The following is an 18,005-nucleotide window of genomic DNA, read 5'->3' as shown; positions in this document are numbered from 1 at the left end:
GGGGGGGGAACTTACCTGCAGAGCAGCACCGACAACAGGCTCATATAGTGTGGATGCCTATGTTTGCAACCTTTTTATTTTATTTTATTTTATTTTCCAGCAGAAGTGTCAGTCAGTGCTGCTTTTCCTTGGCCACTCAGTTGGGGAAGGGGGTACTGCAAGGACAAGGGGAAAATGCAACTTTTCCTGCCTCACAGCAGCTTCTGTCACTAAAAGACAAGAACAGCCTGTTGTCATTGGAACAGTGTCTAATGCTAGCAGCCCGGGGGAGCTAGCGCATTGATCAGATCAGGGTAGAACTCTAAATGGCAGCTGCTTTATTCATAGTTAAAGGAACCCAATTCTATTAATATAAAGCTTGGCAGCAGCCTGTTGGCTGCCCAGAAACAAGTGAAATGAAAAGGCCAAGTCCTAGCTGCTCCTGTGGGGCCTCCTCTAGCAGAGGAAATAGATTTGCTTGTCCAAGAACTGCTCCCAACTGGTCCGTGGCACCAACCTCCTTGTGGTGCTATTGTAGTTAGTGAGGAAGGCAGCACGCTGGGGTCGCTGCGCAGTGACTAGAGGACTAAAGTTCTCCAAGCTATTTAGTGACTGGCTCAGGATAGTGGAGGCTGAGAGCTGCACAGGCTTTTACCTGAATTTTAGTAAAAGCTAAGACTGGAAATAAACCAAATCAAAAAGTCCTTTGCTTGCAGACAATACCTCCAAAGCCAAGCAAATGCAGTGTGGCAGAATTGCAACTGTCTTTGCACTCCTTAAAGGTAGAGCAGGAGAAATGCACTAATCCCCTTTGCAACCTCGTCACCAAGAAGCTTAGGCAGGAGCTTACAGATTCCCACCCAAGTGGCCTCACGGCAGCCAAGAGCTCGTAAACGCGCAAGCAGACAGTGCTGCAGGGGCAGCAGCCTTCCCTGGCGCATCCAGCTCGCTGCACGGCAGCGCTGAGCACGTCCGCAGCCTCCTGCCTGCCGCTCCCCTGCAGCTCTGAGCAGGACGAAGGCAGGGGACCGTGCTGGGGGGGGGACAGCCCTGCGCCGTGCCCTGGTAAGTGGGCAGAGCTGGAGGGGGAGCAGGAGCCCTCCGTGCGCCCGGGGAGGGCTCTGTGCCGGGATCCAGCCCCCTGCCCTCCCTGCTCCCTTCCACCAGCGCTGCGCACAGCGAGCGAGGTGGGACGACGCTGTCACGCCCCTGCCTCGGTCGCGCGCGGCGGGGCAGCCCGTAGGATCCTCGCTGCGGCCGCTCGGTCTCCTGCGCTCCAGGGCCGCATGGGGCGGCTGCGCGCCCCACCGGTGCCCCGGTGGAGACGGGCTCCGCGTGCCTGGTGCTGGYGGCTCCTGTCCCTCGCGACGGTGGCTCTCTCCGGGCTGCTGGTGCTCTGGAGATTGGCGTGGGTTAGTAGTGYCTGTTCATCCTCTTACCAGCTGCATTATCTGAGTCCGAAGTGCAACGTGCGATCCCCAAGCCAGAATTAGAGCCTGGAGCACAAGTGGCATCAGGAGCACTGCGGGGGGGATCGGRGGGGGCGGGTTCCTGTGTTCAGACCTGCAATATAGAAACACGTCATTTGCAGTGAGGGATGCTCTCACATCACTGTCAGGGTAGTTTCAGCAGCTGGCCAGATGTGAACAGGTCACTGCCCCATCTAGCAGCATCGTTAGCACTGCTATAGGGCAGGGGGTGCTGGACCTTGGGCAGGATCTTTTGGCTCTAAGCAAGACACAGAGCTAGTAAGTCTCTACTCCAGCAAAGAGCAGCTGGGGACTTTTCCCCTGCTCTGCCCTCCCCGAGGGATCCGGCGTTTGAGCCCAGGATCGCTGCAAAGCACATTCCCAGCCGGAGCAGGGCCACCCCTTCGGGATGCTCTCGGCACAGCGCGGGGGGGGCTGCCCTGCGCTGCTGGGCCTCCGGCACGTCCTGTCTCTGTCCTCGCCTCTCTAGTACCTGCTCATCTTCTACAAGATTTGCTGGGACATGATCTTCCAGGTCCTGCAAGAGGTAAAGCCCCTCCGTCAGCCTGATGGACCCCCCCTCGCAGGCTGCGCGCTGCGCCTCTCGCGCCCGGCCGCAGCCGTGGCCGGGTGAGCGCGGAGCCCGGGAACACCCAGGGAAACCAGCGAGGTCGGGCAAAGCGGGTGCTGCACGCAGCGCACCTGCTCCTGCTGGTTTGCCCCGGGCCGGGCCAGCGGCCGGGAGCCCGCGCTGCCGGGCAGACGCGTCAGTCGCTGCTGTCGGACGCGGCTTCCAGCTCGGCTCGGCGGTGCTGGCAAGGCTGGAAAGCGCCGGCGAGGAGGACGGCGCCTCGCCTTCCGCGCCCGGCCCGGAGCAGGCAGGTTGGTGCCGGGACCGCGGCCCGGGGCCGGCCGAGGCCGTGCCGCGCTGGCGGCTCAGGCGCCCGCTGCTGTCCCCAGGCCCCGGGGAGCTGCAGGAGCTGCGGGACACCAGCGCGGCCGTCCTGAAGAGGCTGGAGGCGCTGGAGGCCGACATCAGCTTCTTCAGCACCGAGCTGGGTGCCGAGAAGCTGCTGTGGAGCAGCCGGTTCCTGGAGCTGCTGCGGGAGCAGCAAGCGCTGGCGGCGCGGGTGAGCGGCGCCGGTGCCGCCCCGGCCCCCCGCCAGCCCGGCCGCGGCCCGTCTCGCCCCCCGCCCCAGATGCGGGAGCGGAGCCGGCAGCAGCGGCCGGACGACGAGCGCCCCGAGCTGCAGGGCGATGCCAACGGCCCAGGCGCCGGAGCGGTCCTGGCAGGTATCGGCCGCGGGAGCCCACGACCCCGGAGCCGGAGGGGGCTGCACCCCCCGTCCCGGGCTCCTGCACAGGCAAAGGCGGCAGGAGCCAGGAGGGGGGTGCGGGGCTGGCGGCATGCGGGGCTCCGGCCGGCACTGGGATGCACTGGGGCCCCTTCCCCCGGGAGCCCCGGTGCGGCAGGGACCCCGGCTCGCACGCCGAGCCCGGGGACGCGCAGCCCTGCCTGGGGTGGCCCTGACGCTCGGCAGCATCGCCCTCCCGCTCCGGACRGCGGCGTGACACGGACCGGGCTGCGGAGGAGCAAGGCGGGAGCCGCGCCAGGCGGTGCGGGCCCCCGGGGGACGAGGGGCTGCTCGCAGCGTTCGTCGGCCGGATCTCTAGGTCTCCCTCAGGGCAGCTCGTCCCGCGGGGGGGAGGCGGCGGCGGCGGGCTGCATCCCTGACGGGAGCCGTTTCCAGGGGAAGGCATTGCCCAGCGCCGTCTTGGGGGGAAAGGCGACAGCCCCGCGCAAGCACGCGGCGGGGAGCAGGCTGCCCCGGGCGGCACCTCGGCGTCCGGGACGGACCTTCGCCTCCGCCCGGGGCAGAGGGCTCCTCCCGGCCGCGCGTCCCCGCGGCTGCTCCCGGCGCTCTGCAGCCCGCTCTTACCGCCGCTCTCCCCCACCAGGGACGGGACCGCTTTCCTACCCGCCTTTTGCGCTGCTGAAGGACTCCCGTGGCCTGGGCAACCCCGACGCCCGCGCTGCGCCCCGCAGCTTTTCAGGGTCAGCGGCTCTGCAGCCGGCAGAAAACCCCAGGGAAGGCGCGAGCTGAGGCAGCGGCCCGGCGGGGARAGCGCGGCAGCCCCAGCTCGCCCGCCCGGACCGGCAGCGCGGAAGGGCCCCGCTGCTTCCAAGCGGCATCGCCCGGCGCCGAGGACGTCAGGCACCAAGCAGCCAAACGCCTCTCGGGGAGCTGGACACCCCTGCCAGGCTCCGGACCGGGCAGGCCCAGGACCGCTCCCGCGTCCCTGTACGCACCCGTTTTATCAGCCGCCRGGCCTGCGTCTGCTGGATCCGACTGAAACGCACGCCGGTCGTCRCCAACGGAGTCCAGCCAGAAGCGTCTTCCTTCTCTTTTGCAGCTTCTTGGGAGCTTCCAGGAGTAAGGTCAGAGCAATCTCCCCTAGTCATCTTTCACAAGCTGGAGAAGCTGTAGCAACGGACAGATTGCAAAACACAAGAGCTACCCTATTTACTTCCCTGTTGGCCAGACAAGTCCCCTTTGTCAGCTTCTCCAAATACATGTTGCAACTCTGATAGCTCCTTTGGTAGTGTTTGAYGGGAACTGGTTCTCCTTGGGTGGTGGGCTCAGGGGCTCTTGCCCTAGGAGAACTGCCTGGTAAAGAGCGTGGCATGGCAGGGCAGCCTCTGTCCAGAACGACACGCGCTAAAAGCTGCCAAGAAGGAAGGCTAAAGGCCGAACCGGCCGTACCAGACACACCTGAGCAGCCAACGCAAACCAGCCTCTGCCCTGTGCAAAACACTGTGCTAACACACTCCATTAATCCCTAGCGCCTTTGCTGGCCGCTGCCCTGGTCTCAGGAGGTTTGTGTGCTGTTCCCACTCTGCTCTGGACTGCCCATGAGGCCGTCACCTCCTCGGCCTCTGCTCCTGCCTCTATAAAATAAGGACCACAACTACCCCCCCCGTCTCCCTTACTTAGCCTTATATTTTACTGTGCAAACACTATTCAGCAGTATATGTCCAAACCCAGCACTGTGAAGGACCCCAATCCTAGTAGATCACAGAGGAAACATTTTTGGAAGAGTGGTGTGCAGGAGCAAGCCAGGCTTCACACCTCGAGGGGTCGAGGCCRTGCTGCAACAAGGGCTTACCTGTGCCTGCCTGTGTCCCTGCCCACGGGCTGGAGAAAGGTTGTTCTGGTGGGCTTTGCTGGAGAAATGTAGGCAGTCCACTGTCACCAGCAGCACCAGAGCATGAGGCAGGTGGCACGTGGGAGCCGATGGCACACGTCCTCCCCAGCAATGCTGCCAGCTGCCAGGGACCTGCCAGAGCCTCAAGGAATTGTGCCAAGACAAGTTCCTACTTGGGCCCATGGAGCTCTGGTAAGTGATTGCTAAAGTAAACAGTGGCTTCATTCCACGTTTCTGTCAACACGTGGGAGCCAGTGTGCCTTGCTGAGTCTGATCCAGATCAGTGTGTGTTGCAGACATGATTCAGTCACGGAAGTGTTTATTGCAAATTTGCAGATAGGCTTGTGTTGTTCAAAGCAGCATGTGGCAGCAGCGCTTCCTGCCTTGGAGATAATCCTGCCTTATGAGAAGGCTATGCAAACCAGCCGCTCCTCGCCAAGGGACGTGCAAGCCCTGTTCATCACTGCGCCCCCCGCTCAAAACACGTCCCCAGCCCTGGGCGCACTGCCCTTCCCTGCCAGCCCTGGCACAGCACTGCCTGCTGCTGTCAGTCCCCAGAGCTGTCTTCTCTCTGACTGATGCTTTCTGTGGCACAAGTTTTYACCTGGCACAAGTGCAGAGAGCCCCCCTTGGTTCGTACCTGGAGGTCAGCTGGTGAGCAGAGGATCCCGCTCGTCTTGTCCTGCAGCCATGAGAACTGGTCTCCAGCACAAAGGCTTTTATGGGAATACTTCAGTGCTGTTCTCATCACCGGTGCCAGGCAGACTTGTCCGATGCTGCTTGTGAATTAACCCTGCAACGCTGTGCAACATCTGCCCCGAACCTGGGCCTGCCGCAGTCCCCAGGGACACGTGCGAGCACAGCACCTGCACAGCCCTCACTGCAGTCTTCGCTCCAGCACCCTGGGAGCTGCCCAGGTGTTCGGGACCACAGACAGGCTTCTACAGTGAGCAAGGATTGATTTTCCTAACRTGCCCACACAGCACCCTGCACAGTCAGGGAACTGATGCAATGCAAATAGCAGCCTGACTCACCCTGCGCTGATCTGGCTCGTATAAGGTGTTTGAGGTGGGACAACCCCACACTTAGAAATACCAAAATGCTGGAAAATTCAGTGAGATGGAACCTGCAAATGAGCAACTCCCGGGCCTYTGCCGCAGCAAAAGCCCAGCCCAGAACTGGCCAACCCCACTTCTGCAGGAATCAAAGTAGCATCTGCTCAGAGGCCCTTTGTTTCCTCTCGAAAAGCAGCAGGCAGCACTGTGCTGCACATCACAGCAGTGCCTGCCATGCCAGCCAGCAGCTTCACAGCAGTGCAGACGAAGCCGTGTTCCTGCTGCGGCTCCGCGCCCTCACAGCCGTCCACAGGGCTGTGCTGGAAATCCCCTGCTAGCCCCATTCTGAAAGTGGTTCGCTGACTGTACCATGGATGAGGTTTGAGAGGTGGGGAGYGAAATCAAACGGCATTAACTACATTCACAGAGCACTTCCTCCCCGCCGAACACAGCCCCATGTGTGGCCAGCCTCCAGCTGCAGCACTCTCACCGAGCTGTCTCCAAATGAGGCAATAGCTGGCTGGCTAGATATGGAAACCTTTCCCCCGGGGCAAACACACCATGCAAATCCTCCTGACCTATTGCTCAACCAGACGCTGTATTTACTCCAAAACATTTGTGCAATGCAGGCCGTCAGGGGAGGGGGAAGGCATTCTCGGCAGCAAGGAAACTAAACACTGCTTTCCGCTCATGGTCTGCGGCTTCACCGCAAGGACTGAACTGGCTGCTGCTCGTATCGATCACTGCAGTAAAGGCTTTAGGTTTGTTTAGGGGTCATGAAGGTTTGCTTAAGGAGCAGCTGAGATAGCAAGAAAGCACTTCTGCTGCCCTGATGTAACTCTTTAAATGAAAACTTTTCCCTAGCCAGCCCTGGCCTTAGGGAGTGCAGGGATATTCAGGACCTAGACCCCACGGCACTAAGGAACTCTGGTGACAGACGTACTGGAAAATGTATGGCTAGAGGGGTGAGCATGGACAGGCACCTACAGCACCGGCAGAGCACTGGTTCCTCTCTCTGTKCACACTCTCCTTCCCTCCTGCAGGAGGCAACTCCTGCCCCGGCTGTTTGCTTGCTGTGGTGCAACATTTACTTGGGGGAGATATTTGCTTGCTTCACTTCTTCCCCTTCTATCCTTATCTTGGAAATGGAGAAGATGGGAAGGGAATATTGCTGGCTCCTCCAGAATCCAGTCAAGTCCTTGGGCTCTGAGCCAAGATCCTCTCAACCCTTCACACTCAACACAGTGCTCCTCCCTTTCACATAACACTTGGATGATGTTTGCCAGCCCCTTAACCCCAAAGGGTCCCTCTGTCCTGACAAGGGACAGGGTCTTAGGAAACAAGGAGCGCAACTCACTGAACAGCACCACTCCTCACCCTCCAGAGCACCTTCTCTGTCCCACAGATGTCTGTCCAGCCACAGCTCACCCTGTTTTCCAGCCATATACTTCTGTTGAGAAAGCTGCAGACCTTGCCAGCTAGCTTATGCTGCAAGTGAGACTTGCAACAGCAGCATCTCATGGACACACGGTGCAGAATTACTGCCTTACTGCAGGAGACCTCTTCCTATCTGCACAGAGAGCATCAGCTGCCCTGTCGCTGAGTAGGGTGAAAGCAGGAGCTTCACACTGAAGCACCTTCCTTGTAAGGCGGCCTGCCCTGGCAGGGTGAGATCGCAGCACTCTCACACGGGCCAGCACACAACTGTGCTGCCGTTACACAGCAGCCCCTTTCCCACAGCCCAGGCAGGAGCCTCATGTCGGATCCCTGCCCTCTGAAGAGGCCTGCAAATGTTAGAGTTGAGCTAGCCACATCCTGGAAATCCCCTGATGGGAGGGGACTCACAAGTTCAAATTAAAGTTCAGCAGCAAATAAAGGCACAAGGAAAGTGCAAGCAAGCCCTCTGGAAACCAGGCTACGGCTCGCTGAGCCCAGACCCTTCGCAAGTCCTGGTGCCTGATCACCCCCGCGCTGGAGACAGAGGACTGGGTCTGCTACCTTTCTCCTTCACAGCTTGGCACACTGGAACACAACGAAGGGCACAGCCTTCTCTACCCTGACCTTTCCTTTTCCTTCCTTTTTTTTTTTTTTTTTTTTTACTATCAGTTTAAAAAACAAAAAAAAAAGTCAGTGTTCTATAGCATAGACTTCTCTAAGAAGGTTTTTCCCCTGTCTGCTCTTTCTTCTGTGGTAGGGTCAAAGTAAAGCCTTTCTTTAATGATCCTGAACTACCTTTCCATCTTCTCTTAACACAACTGGGAAAAGCAAAGAGAAGGCGGCTCTTTATTCCAAAATGTATTAATGGACTCCTCATTCCTCTTTGCATGCACTCCCCACTTGCTGGTGGAAGGAGTTTTTCATGGCCTCAGCTTATGTCCCTCCACCCCCCTTCACTGCCTGGCGCTTGCAGGGGGATGTAGCCACACAGACACCCTGCTCCAGCAGAACCAGTGCAGGAGACAGCAAGAACGCCCGCCAGGAAGGAAGAAGCTGGCGATGGATGCTGCTTGCCAGACAAGTTCTGCAGAGCTCACAGCTGTTTGACCAGCTCCCACTGGCCCTGCTGTCCAACAGAAAACAAGCCTTGGTTCAGCACAGGACTTCTCCTCTGCTTTCCTTTGGTTGTGCCCTGGCACTTCTCAGGGGTCTGCTGCACTCTTCTCCAGCCTGGGAGAACTCGGGAGTTCCCCTTCAAGAAGGGTAGCAATTCCCCACACTGCCRGGGCAGGAAAAGCTGCCCACGCAGGGGCTAGCCTCCTGCAGGGCTCCATGCAAGTGCTTAACCCTCAGCACAAGGCTGAGAGGCTGAAGACAGCAATCCCACTGCAGTACCGTTTTCAACAGGGTGCCCGTGTGTGACCTCTTTAACTTTGATTCAGATTCTTCAGTTGGCAAGATCTAACCTATTTTGGGCAGAAAAGAAATAGAATGCAAACCCACAGCAATCCTGACAGATGCACCAGTGACACCCTGATGCACCCAGGGGAWGCGGTGAGCCACAGGACGTTTCTTGAAAATTCCACAATAAGAGCACACCCCAGGACTAGCCCGCGCTTGGAGGGGCTCCGTGAAGTGTCCAAGTGAGCAGGCTGCCTTGACTCAATGCTGGAAATTGAGGAGAACAACTATGGGCCAGTCACTACACCGAGCAATGAACTGGACCACGAGGATGCTGTCAGTCAGCCACCCGCTCCAGGGCCGGGGGGCGCACRTTCCCCGGGGCAGAAGCTCTGCATGAGAGAATTTGGGGAGCATCTGCATCTCTGCTGCATTTTCTAGGCAACGCTGCAACACACACAGCAGCAGCAAGGCTGCAGGGACGGCTCTGACCAGATTTGCACCAGATCTCTCCTCCCAGTCCTCTCAGTACAGCACCAGGGCTACAACGGCAAGAGAAAAGGGCCGCTGAGATCGCAGCCAAACTAAGCTGACATGAGCTCTTCCATTTCTGGTGACAGTAACATCTGTGCCTCAGCACATATTCCTTTAGCTCTATCAGCTCATGCCTGATACAAAAATAAGAATTCCCCCCCCCAAACACACACACACACACACCCTGGAAAAGAAATATTATCTATGAAGATGTCATTTTCCTGGAAGGCCCAGTCTTGAAATCCTGGAACATTTTTTGATCACAACTTTCACTCTTGGTTTTAAAAAAACAAAAAATGACACAGCCAAAGGACAGTATCATTTTAGAGAGGCATTAATTTATGGGCAAAAAAATGCAACAGGCTGTAAGTCGTGTTTAACCAACTCTCACTGCATATCCAACTATTTAATACCGCACAGAGATCCCACTGCAAACAGCAGAAAAGTCTTCATCTGCTTAAAAGGTCTGATCAAACCCATGACACATCACTTGCATCCCAAGATTATAACCACAAAGCCATACAAACTTGCTTCTGTTTCAAAGAATGTCCTCAGAAGGATTTCTCTCCCATAGCTAATAAATAACCTTTCAGCCTGTGAGGTTCAGGAAGCTTCAGATTTGTTTTCTGAGATCAGCCAGCTAGACTAACACCAGGAGCAGCCGTTTCCCTCGTTTTTGATTAATAGCCTTTGCCCTATATTAAACTAAGAGCAAAAATTTGAATAAAGACAGTAAAGTTATCAAGTCAGATAAGAACATGCTTTACTGCACTACAGCAGGTGAGGAGGAAAGATTTTTCTACAGAAATGCAAGCATTCGTATTCCTATTGTATTTCCTTCCCTGTTCACAACAAGGCTCTACAGCAACGCCTTGACATGTTACAGTTWATATACCAACATGCTCAACATCTGGCATAGATGATGCTAAGTATGAAATATATTTTACCACCTCTCCAGTCAACTGGATAAGTTCACCTCTGCTTAAGTTAAAGCTGTAAAAAAGAAACACCTCTATTAGAGTTAATTGGAGAAAGCATGCATTTATTTCCAGATTATACACTGGAAATTGGCCATAAAATTGAAGTAAACTCCCCACTGTTTCTTCCAAAGTAATTGTTATCTTACTGCAAAAACGCAGGATTGAAGTTCCTCTATCCCTATCTTCTTTCCAGCCGTTTTTCCCCTCCCCTCTCAAATGAAACCTCCATGCCAGGAACATCAGCAATCTGCATAGCCACCTCAGAAAATGTGAAATGGCCTAACTTCAGCAATGTTGAATAAACAGCAAGCTAGTAACCGAGTATGTGATTATCTGTTACAGCAATTTTAGAATGTTTTTTGACCCATCATACTACATCAATTAACAAGCCTGTCAAAATCCACCCAGCCTACTGCTGCCATTAGGCTGCGTATAGAGATCTAAGATTGTCAGAGAAACCCCAGGGAGGCAGGATAATTCCTCCAGCTTTCCYGGAAAGCCAGCCAAAACATTGAATGGACTTTCAAAAGCCACTAGAGACCAGATAATTCAAGCTAGCAGTTTTTATTTGTATAACACAAGTTTTCTTTGCCATGGCTTTTACATGGCTGCCTCCATCCAATACATAAACTATATACTCCATAATGATACAGGAAGTTCAGTAAAATGTCAGCTTTTGAGTATAAAATGTTAATCTTTTGATTGCAAGAGAACAAGCGTACATAGCATTCTGCCAGAAAAACAAAAAGACCACGCCAAGTAACACAATGGCTAAGTCAAGAACAGTACTAATTAAAAACAGCATCAAGCAGCAAGTTCCTGGACAATAACATTAAAAACCATTTTTCCTGTAATTTACAAATATTCAAAGTATCAGGTTACTTAAAATTAAGAAGCATTTTGCTTACTAACATGAAACATTACAGTTTTGTAATGTATCATAATTAACCAGGTATACAGGTTTCTGTGTCCCTGTGGTTTCTATGGCACATGGTGCCAGTTTGGGTAGGTCACTCCTTGGACAGAGGGAAGAATCATAATAGACAAAATGGCTCCTGAAGAGTATTTTCAGCAACAGCTGTATTCCACTCTCCCCTTCATAATTTGCCACTCAACAACCTTGGTTTAACCACGTGGACTTACTTAAAAAAACCAAAACAAAAAWCCCCACACAGATACAATGTGTATCAACAAATCAACTGCTTCTGGCCTGCAAGTGCAAGAATCTTCTCTGTATTCTAAGCACAATGAAATTCCAGGACCAGAACCAATTACTACCGTAATTGTTTTTGYGTATTTAAAATCTGTTACAGTATCTACAGTAAAAAAAAATCTTATAGAGGAACAGGGAATGAAAGGGCAACAGTCTTACCAAATAGGCCTTATTACACATTTTTGGATGCTGTTGTAGCTTGACAAAGCTGAAGGGGACAGAAAAACATTAGTGACAAGGAAGATGAAGCAACAGCTTTTTAGAGAAAAATACTGAGAAATCCTCAGGAACAGTATCAGCAGCAGTCTAGACATGACTACAGCTGTTTCACTGAATGCTCAAAATTATTGCTGTCTGAGGACAAAAGGCACAATATTACAAATCCTCTTTGTCAACGCTATACAGAGAGAGCCTAAGACAAGTTACAAGGCAAGGTCAGTGTTGTAGAGCACTATCAAATGTGGTCATCCACTTCTTCTGACAACTGCCTTTTTTAAACAATGCAGAATAACTCACATGTAGCTTTGGAGCAGTGTCAGGTCTTTCATCCTGAGAAAGGAAGGATCACACTTCCTAGCTCCTCTTGTTCCTGAGAGTTGTGCAGCCTGACTTAACATTTGTGGTATATATTGAAGGATTACCTCCTCTCAGGAAAGGAAATTCAAGGGGGAGGTTAGGTAAGGAAAGTATCACTGAAGCGCACAGTAAAACCAAATCAGTCTGCTAACCTAGCTTTGTACTAGATTTATAATCCATCATTTTCCACAGATCTGCATGGTCAAATTTAGCTGAGAGGCTTAGTTAAGAGCTAATAACAGACTTGACTATGCATTGCAGCCTTCACAAATAAGCCTCACACCACTGCAGAGGAGCAGCCTTATGCCATTCACAAGCCTTGTAAAGTCTTTCCTCCACATGCCTGATATTACACTAAGCCACCTCAAAGTCAAACCTAGCAGAAGGAGTAAGGCCACATGCAGTTCTGAACTGCAGGAACTTAAGATGTACCAGACTTTCCACTTACCCCCCCCCCATAGAAAACACCCTGCTCTGGAACCCTTCTGTTGAGCTCCCAAATTCTCTTCAGCATGCTCTGGGGCAGTTGGGACCATAGATAGGGGCAGTCATGACTATACCAAAAATCACTGTAAGCGTATCACATCTGATATCCAGCCTCCAGTTCGAGACTAGTACTTCCAAGGATAAGGAGGAGCCCTCAAAAGGCACCTATGGCAGCTGTAGAGTGTTCTCCATAGGACAAACTGCCCCTCAAGCTTTTGGCATGCCTGGTTCCCCTCAGCATCTGCTCATATACCCGGATTTTGAGACTTGTACGTAAGTATTTCTGCAGCTAGCCTTTGGGGATCCAAAAGCTGAGGGAAACGGCTCATCACAGCATCAACTAAATGGGGATGGAATATGCCACACAGCTTGACATGCACATTGGCCCTCTCCTCTGCAAACTGGTCAGAGAGGGCCCACTGGCAGGAGTCTCCCCCATACGTTGGTCCTGAGGGTCTCTGTACAGATCGAGGATCTCGCACACTGGTAGGTCTTGCCTGAGGAGGAGGCATCTGGTACGGTTCAGACCAGTACTCACGGGAGTGAGGTGGAGGGGTGTTATACTCATTGGGCAGACTGTATTGCCCAGCATTAGCAGGATGTACAGGTACTCCATAGCCTGAGAAAGAATGAAGTGGCCCTGAGTGAGGTATCTCAGGGCCATACTGTAAGAAGCTAGCACCAGAGGAAGTAGATTTATGGGAACCATGCTTGTAAGAGACCAGACCATTTTGCTCCAAGTTGGAAGAATGTGGATAGACAGGTCTCTGCCTACCACAGGTGCAGAGTGCCACCGGCTCAGTGTGGGAATGATCACAGTGACTGGTAGATCTGTAAGGCCACATATCAGACATCTGGTTCTCCAGAGATCCAATGCCTGAGTCAAGATGCTCTTGAGAGATATAAGAGAGAGAGTCCATATGAGGATGCTGGTACCTGTCAGAAGATCTGTGGCTCCCATTATTAGGGAGGACACCACCTGACACAGAGCCTTTGACCTGAAGGGGTACATCACTGGGCTTTGCTTTATGAGTCAAGCTTTTCCTCTCCGCAGAGACCTTCTGCAAAGAGCTTTTATCAGACTCTGTGGGCACAGAGCACAAGAGCTCTGCCTGGGAAGTTTTCTTGCCCTTCTCGTCCTTGGCAGCACTGGTACTTCTGGTAGGAGACAACCTTGCATTGGCTCGGAGTTCATCTGCTAATGAGCGCTGGGGTTGATTGATCCTTTCAGGATGGTAGAATTTACACTTAATTCCATAAGTGCATTTCTTCCCTGCAAGGAAAAGGCAGAGCATGGAATGACCAACTAAAATTTAGTAAATACATGAATTATACTTTGTATAGACACTGCAGTCTTCATGTTTAGAACRCAAGCCTTACCATAAGGGCATTGCTGTTTCTTGTGTTCTGGCACCACAGGTTTCTTTCTGAGAAAGTTATCCAGGCTGGGGCCATGTCTCCCTAAGGGATCATCTGGAGGCATAAACCTAAAGCAAAATATCTCAGTCAGAAGCAATTCACTTTCTGGCATCATAGTCTCCTTTCTTCTAGAAGTCTCCTACTTCAGCAAAGATTAAAAACTACCTGAAGCCTAAAAAGCCTTCCTACTYTATTGAAGAGATCTCTCCAGTCACCTGGTAAAGACTGGCAAGAAGTGCTTCTCTTGAGGCACAGWAGTAGTTCTGTGCTTTGTTTTTGGTCACTGTTTCATGCATGAAGGTAGAACTTGTTGCTGGGCTGCCTGCTAATGATTGTCCTGGGCAGAAATCAAGCCCTGAAGTCTTTCTAGGAACTCCAGTAAARTAGAGCTCCTAGCTCCAAACCATGAAGAGCAATTAAGACATTTCCAATTTGTATCTCACAGTTGGGCAGTTCTAGTTACTCTTCCTTCTACAAAAGGATGATCACAATTGCTATGGGATTTTGTTTTTATAGTCTGCACCAGGCTTTTGCTCTTTTCACACGTCATATGCTATTGCTTCACTAAAACAAGGTAGCATGCTTACTTGGAACTTTTATAAAGCAAAGGAAGAATGGGAACATACTTGTCATTTACAAAGGAGTACATCAACAGACGCTCCTCAATGAACTTCTTCCACTCAGGACGCTCATTCTGCAGGTCTCGATAGGTATCATTAGAAACCACAATGCCATCAGACTCATGTGCCAGTTTCACAATGAATCGATCATCGTAACAGACAACACGCTTGCCTCCAACTCGCCTGGAAGGAGTGAAGACCAGAATTTTCTTCTTTTCAAGGTCACGGAGAATGTACTGGTCTAGAACAAACACAACTGTGAACACGCTTATACAAATGTGCATAGCCCAAAGGTCTCCCCCACTGATAAAGTAACGTTAAAAAAAAGACACAGAAAATGAAGTCATTTAATCTTTCCGCAACCCAGCCTCTACTCTCAGCTCTTAGAGTCTGCTAGGCTTATCAGAGGTAGATTCCTTGCCTGGGTGCTTGTATAGCACCCAAGCAAATTCAGGAACCACAGAAGCAGCTGCAATACAGCAAGGGTTTTATCCACATAATTGCATGAATACAGAGTGTTGATTTACATTTATTTGATTAAGACTGCCAAGCTAGCATCTCTTCTGGTGCTTTACTATGCAGAAGTTTCTTTTGAATGGATTAACTTAGTCTCAGCTGTTTGCAAGTTCAGAGCAAATTCCCCACAATATGAATAATTCTAAACATCTCCAACATGCTGAAAGCTAAAGCTTGATGGAAGTTCTGTACAGTCTGCAGTGTCAAATATATTACAGTTAAATACATAGCATGAAGATGAATCACTGAAAGGAGAAAACGTCAACTGATGAAAGAACACAAGTTAGGAAGCAAAGACGACTATTATATCCTTTGTTCTCTGAATTATTTCTACTGATCCAGGCAAGAATTTGTTTAGGGGAGAAGTTAATGACTTTAAATGTCATTGGTCAGCACAGTTTATTGGATCTCCTACTACTCAGATCTTCCATTCACGAGTTAGTAATTAACTAGCCAGAACTCTGCAAGCTTATTAAGTGACAAAGCAGTAGGCCTGAAAAGCTACTTTTAGTTTTCATATTTCCACACCTGTTATAAGTACATCTGGTCGTGGCTGTTCTTTCCTCCAAGACGGCACAAAGACCGTAATATCCTTGTGTCCTCTGTCCCAAAACCACTGTACAGCCAGGAGGATACCTCGGCAGGAGAACACTTCTTTATTTCCATGGCTGCATTGAAGAAGACAATTGTGAAGATTTCAATATTTAGGTAATGTTCAGACTAGTCMGACGGAACACTAAGCAAATGGATCCAGCAATTTAGATAACCTTTGGTGATATATTAGAGAAGCAGAATGAGTATTTTGTTAAACTTGTGTAAATAGCACTAAGATCTTCAGAGAGTTACTGTTGCTTTTGGTATCTCAATATCCAAATCCTCAGTTGGGGGAGGAGGGGAGGGAATAATCGCGACTCTTTCAACTGCTGACATCCAGACTCTTTTCCATCAGTTCTACACTCCGGGTTTTTTGCCTTGAGTACAACATATCCTTGAACTTCCTTTGTACTACTCTGCTAGCTAGTGCCAGTAGCTAGCCTCTGGCTAAGTGAACTGCATCTTCACTGGGTGGTTTCGCTAGTAAAGTTATTTTGACAATTTAATGAAAGCAAGACATTTTATGCACTCTTACTTCAAATACTGCATTGAGGACAGATACTTCTTYATTATATTATGGTCCAGAGAGTCAGTTACAAGTGCACTATTTTCATGAAATGGCAATCAGTGCTGAATATCTTAATGGCAGTTGGGATCAAGGGAAAGAAAAGTTTGTGTCAGAAGCTACCTTCTAATACAAATGTTGCTTCTTAAGTCACATCCATACGTTTCCAGAAACTTCTAAATTTCTAAAAGAAAACTGTCTATCCTTTTTAATGAGTTCTAGTATTAAGTGTTATTAGCTCCTCTGCAAACAATGGTTCTGGTCAACTTTCTATATGAAGGATCTAAGTGCCTGCATTTCAGGAGAAAGTACAAAGGTAAGATCAATTATGCTGAAGATTCAAAGTGGTCTCAATTCAGTAAGATTTTTCCCACCTGGGCACAATCCCCTTCCCAAATCTTACTCTTCCCGTGTACACTCAAATGGAGCTTCAAATCCCAGCACCATTTAGCATGCCAACAAACAGATGCAACAGCCTGGTGCTGAATGTAACACCACCTAACCTTAAAGGACACCTGTATAAGCCACTGGGGAGCCAACAAAATGAGAGATACTACAAAGCATGAGATGTAATAATACCAGTTAGGGTATCGCAATGAATGCTTGTGGATCTTAAAGTTATTAAACCTTGTAAGGAAGGTTTCTTGGGTAGAAAATATTTGGAAGCCTAAACAGGACACAAGTGCTTAGTTACAACTCCACCCATTTGTATCAAGTTCCAGTAGTAAAAAGGACACATTACAACCAGAAACCATAGCTTGGGGACACCGAGAATCAGTCCTGAAGGCTGTGCAAATCCTTAGTCAAACGCAGTGCTGTGAGCACACCTACCAACCTCAAGGCAGCCCAGGGCAATATAGGGAACACAGGCAAGCACCCTACGCTTAGATACGGACCAAAGGGCCGCACAAGAGGAAGAAACAGGATGTCTGAAGCACAGAAGGGAAGGGAGGGAAAGGAGAACATAGGTAACTGGGCGAAGAGTTGTGAGAAGAAAGCATCATATAGTACAGGGAGCAAAGCAGGTTGCAGRTTGGTTTAGAGCAGGGAAGATGTTCTGCAATCAGACAAGAAAATTGCCTCTGTACGTGGAGACTTGAGAGATGGTGGGTTACACTCACCCCGAGCACCAGTGAGACACTGCAGAAGCGTAACAGCAAAGCTGGAGCGCAGAGGTGGGAGGGTGAAGCCTCTTCATACCACGTAGGAAAGGGAAAAGAGCAGAGCAGACGTAACCACGGCTCCTACCCGGTATCACACTGCTACTACCGAGCCCCACTCAGCCATTTCGCAAGAATGTTTCAAAGGCAATAGTTTTTGAAACTTAATTGTTTTTGCTGATAGACTTAAATTTATGTTCCTCCCTTAGTGAAAGGTCAAACCTCTTAYGCGATCACGAAAGATGCTAAAAGCAGTAGGTATTAAAGGGAGTGAAAGGAAAAAACAGTTACAGTGCTATGCATTTAGATAAAAAGCATACTGTATTAGCATCCTAATAATAGGTTAAAAGCAAATAAATATTTCCCAAACCTAGAAACACTTACTGACACTTCTTTGCTGTTAAAACAAAGAAATAATAGATCTAATATGTTATGCCACTGTCACCTGTTTGTACCACGTGAATTCTATTAAAGCAAATTCACAAGAATTCTTAAATATAACCTAGATTTGCATATGCAAAATATACTTCCTAGGTGAAATAAGATCTGTATTTTCCTTCACCACCTCTAAAGTAACCAAATTCAGCACTTTTATTGTCTGAAGGGCTTAAAAACCAAACTCAACCTACAATCCATGCTCTACTTCCAAAAGCCAGAAAGATGCTTCTGATACTAAAACCAAGCATAAAGTATTTACTGAAACAGATTGCATCCCAGCAGAGACATTTCTAAGTGCTGTTACTGCTAGTACAATTCTACCATCAAAAAGATACTTTACTTCTCCTCTTCTTGGC

General features: G+C 50.4%; 2 protein-coding genes across 2 annotated transcripts in view; one reads left to right on the top strand and one right to left on the bottom strand.

The window, feature by feature from the left end:
* LOC146592394 (uncharacterized) overlaps positions 1-3,937 on the top strand; it is a 4,343-nt gene extending 406 nt beyond the window's left edge. Inside the window, exons 2-8 of the mRNA XM_085311113.1 lie at positions 1,260-1,391; positions 1,939-1,995; positions 2,246-2,330; positions 2,409-2,578; positions 2,648-2,741; positions 3,408-3,504; positions 3,772-3,937. Of these exons, the coding sequence (XP_085167239.1) occupies positions 1,260-1,391; positions 1,939-1,995; positions 2,246-2,330; positions 2,409-2,578; positions 2,648-2,741; positions 3,408-3,504; positions 3,772-3,937 (801 nt within the window). The remainder of the gene's footprint in view (positions 1-1,259; positions 1,392-1,938; positions 1,996-2,245; positions 2,331-2,408; positions 2,579-2,647; positions 2,742-3,407; positions 3,505-3,771) is intronic.
* Positions 3,938-10,610: 6,673 nt separating this feature from the next.
* Positions 10,611-15,586, bottom strand: ZC3H12A (zinc finger CCCH-type containing 12A; the record flags this gene model as incomplete). The annotated part of the gene is made up of 4 exons (XM_085311081.1): positions 10,611-13,610; positions 13,718-13,824; positions 14,383-14,617; positions 15,421-15,586. Coding segments are annotated over 4 exons (1,536 nt in total), but the record flags the coding sequence as incomplete, so codon positions are not given.
* Positions 15,587-18,005: the final 2,419 nt, after the last annotated feature.

This window comes from Rhea americana, unplaced genomic scaffold (assembly GCF_003343005.1).
Source record: "Rhea americana isolate MKP2758 unplaced genomic scaffold, rheAme1 scaffold_331, whole genome shotgun sequence".
Classification (NCBI taxonomy): domain Eukaryota; kingdom Metazoa; phylum Chordata; class Aves; order Rheiformes; family Rheidae; genus Rhea; species Rhea americana.
Note: the sequence above shows the minus strand (reverse complement) of the source record. Positions and strands in the feature narration are given on the sequence as shown.